Source organism: Rhinolophus ferrumequinum, chromosome 2, assembly GCF_004115265.2.
Source record: "Rhinolophus ferrumequinum isolate MPI-CBG mRhiFer1 chromosome 2, mRhiFer1_v1.p, whole genome shotgun sequence".
In the NCBI taxonomy this organism is placed as follows: Eukaryota; Metazoa; Chordata; class Mammalia; order Chiroptera; family Rhinolophidae; genus Rhinolophus; species Rhinolophus ferrumequinum.
The window spans coordinates 96,906,743-96,910,036 of NC_046285.1; the positions used below are offsets into that span (position 1 = coordinate 96,906,743).

The following is a 3,294-nucleotide window of genomic DNA, read 5'->3' on the forward strand; positions in this document are numbered from 1 at the left end:
ATCTTTGACAGCTATTCTCTCACTCATGGAGAGTTATTACTAAATATATTATGGAAAAGTTTTAACTGAATTCTGACATTATATTTAGCCTTGGAGACAAACAACTTACTCAAATAAAAAAATAAAATAAAATAAACAAAACAGATCTGAAGAGTATCCTGCAAGAATCTATTTTCTTCTTAATCACAGCTGAGCTGTGAGTCTAAGGTGTCCTCATTGAAAACACAAGGAGAATGTTGACTCCATTATGGGCAGACTCTCAATAATAAAAATTCTACCAGCTTTGACAGTGGAAAATACACAGAATAGTTAACTCAGGCAGTGGAGTGAACAGAAACTTTCTGCATATACCAGGACTTGTGCCATTTCCTACAGAAATGGATTTCCTAAGAAAATCCAAACTTATTTGCTAGGGAAAGTACTCTGAAGGTCTAGAGGCCTAAGACAGACCACAAATCAAATTTAGAAAATCAATAAAAAAACAATGAGAACATATCAGATGCAAGAGTGAAAGAGTTTATTAGGTCAAACAAACGTGAACTTCCATACATTTTATAAGGAGGATTTATGTGATTCTGAATCAAATGTTTCAAAATTATAGACAGTGGACTCAGTATTTTGGTCATTTATTAATTTCACTGTCAGAAAGAACTAGTCTGTCAGCCAATGCCTAATGCCAGAAAAAGGGTGAAGAACTGGTGGTGAGAAAGATTGGTTAACATTGTTGAAAAAGCCCCTGATAGCAGTTCTAAGTAGAGATTGAAAGAAACGTTTTGCTCAAAGGGTCTGGAAACTCAACAATTTGATCTACAGAAGGCTGATCTATAGGTTGGTCTGTAATAAGAAGACTGGCAGATCCTAGGGGCCAGGTAAGTTGGGTGGCAGAATCCAGACCCATACCCCAAGGAAGGAAAGCCACAGACTCCATAACCGAGGGGTCTGAAGCCACTGGAACCACAGCTCAGGGAGTAGCGGCTCCTGGATCCATAGCCCAGGGAGAAGCGGCTCCTGGATCCATAGCCCAGGGAGCAGCTGCTGCTGGACCCACAGCCCAGAGACCCTGTGTAAGTTGGCGGGCAGGGAATGCAGAGCGTGGAGGTCCTTGGGCGGTAGCAGGACGTCTGGCAGGGTCTGGATACCACACAGGACGTCTGGCAGCTGGTGGGCTCACAGCAGGTCTCCTGACAGTCACCGTAGAGAGAGGAGCCCAGCTGGCATGTGCTGGGGGAGCAGCGGTCAGTGCTGTAGACCAGGTTGCTGGGGTAGGAAGAGCCACAGCAGGAGCCTGGGTAGTGCAGGTAGCCCCCAAGAGAGCGGGAGGAGAAGTTCCCAGAGCAGCAGTTGTAGGACATGTTGATGGAGATGTGAGTTCAGCTGATTTCGAGTGAGGAGATTCTCTGAGTTTCAGAATCATGGTCTGGGCTTCAAGTTATATATACTCTTAGGTCTGGGTGTGTCACCGTCCAGATACTTCCTCTTCCTTGCTCAATATTTTATGGAAGAATACCTCTTTAGGTTATTGCTCAGGTTTAATTTATCACATCTTCTCATACTTAATTGTACTTTAATCACTCTGATACACTTAAGAAGTTACTCGGCTTCTTTCCCCAGGAATTTTCTGTGGCTTGAACTTCAAAGTTGTAGCTCATCACATTTCCAAATATCCTCCCTCTTATTATCTATGAGTGCAGTGAGCCCTTGTCATACCAAATGGAATTGCGTAAACTTTATTTTCACTTGCATTAAGTTCTCAGAAACATCAGTGGTTATTATTAATATTAAAAATAGCATGTCTTTTTCTTCACAGGTATGTTATAATGGATTTCTCCAAATATTATACTCAGTAGTCTCAACAATCTACCAGTGCAACCTTTTACTGGTTTTCTATTTGAACTAATCCAGGTAATTCCTGATATTCATTGATTTAGCTTAGTTACATTTGGCATTCATTGACATAGCACTGATCCCGCCTTTTCGTTGATATGCTTGACTTTCTCATGTGCTGAGCTGATGATCAGAATTAAGGGGTAAAGACACCATCTTTGGTGTCCATGCCAATTGACTTCCTTAAACAGAATGGAAGCCGAAAGGGTTTCCTTAGATAATGCACATTTCGGAAACAATAAATACACCCTTTTGGTGTTTTTAGAGACTTCTGAATGAGGTGTTTGCGAGAACTGAGTTTCTCCATGTATCTTCTGATGAGACTTAATGTATTATATATAGTACATGTTATTCTCTGCTTATGCTCTATGTCAACTCACAGTTTTTAATTTCTGGATGGAAGAGCATATGCATTCTTAGCTGTAATTATTAATTTATACCTAAAATAGAATTTCAGGGATGGTTACCATTTTGTGAAGCAACTAACTTGAAGTATTAGAGCTATGTGGGTCTGGAATATCCTCTGGTCAACCCACTCTAGAGAAATTATGTCTTGGAGAAGTTCAATAAATTCCTTCTAATTGCTCAGTAAGATAGAAGCAAAATTAAAACTTGAACCATAGTCTCCTTATGCAGAGTCAAGATTCAGATACTCTGCAAAGATAAAAGCAAATTCAACTTTAACTTGTCTCAGAATGAATCTATTAAGTTTATTTATGCTAAGATATAAAAACCTAATAAAGCCTTGTTTACCTTTCCTAAGAATATTTTCATTGAGGTACTTGCTAGTAGAATTCCATGCATTGCTGATCTTTATACATGTAAAGTATATTCTACTTTCTAGCCCAAGAAACAGAAACAAATAATTGGATTAAGTGTGCAGGGGGGAAGGAAGAGGAGAATAAAAAGGGCTTCTTACTTGTTTGTGTCCATTTGTCTTCTGAATCTGATTTTTTTTTTACCTTAACAAAGGAAAATGGCATTCAGGGTTGTCATTGAAAATTTCCTTACCTACCTGGAAATTAACCGGTTTTATTTCAAAGCAGGCTGTTTCAGAGCACTTAGTTACTTTGTTTTATGATTATCTTTCCCAAGCAGGATCCAACCTGTGGCATGTATCACATGAAGTGTTCTTGTGCAACACTTAAAAGTGTCGCTCTGATTCACCCAAGTAAAATATGCTGCGCTTTATGAATGACACCTATTAAATTTACCATAGGAGTATATGCCACCCCCAACACATGGGAAATCCCTATAATGCCAGCTTTTAACTCCATTTGAATTGGTGATATTTCTCTCTTATTAAAAGTTGATTCTGCTAAAAAAACAAAAAAACAAAAATATTTTAAAAAGAGTTTCTAATATCCAGAAGTTCTTGCTTTTCCAGGCCAGCTCCCTATATCTGGCAAA

General features: G+C 39.0%; 1 protein-coding gene across 1 annotated transcript; it reads right to left on the reverse strand.

Annotated features, from left to right (window-relative positions):
- Positions 1-794: 794 nt before the first annotated feature.
- LOC117013265 (keratin-associated protein 13-1-like) lies at positions 795-1,406 on the reverse strand. The gene has a single exon (XM_033090224.1). The coding sequence runs from the start codon at positions 1,350-1,352 to the stop codon at positions 795-797; it is 558 nt and encodes a 185-aa protein (XP_032946115.1). The 5' UTR covers positions 1,353-1,406.
- Between the last annotated feature and the right edge of the window lie 1,888 nt (positions 1,407-3,294).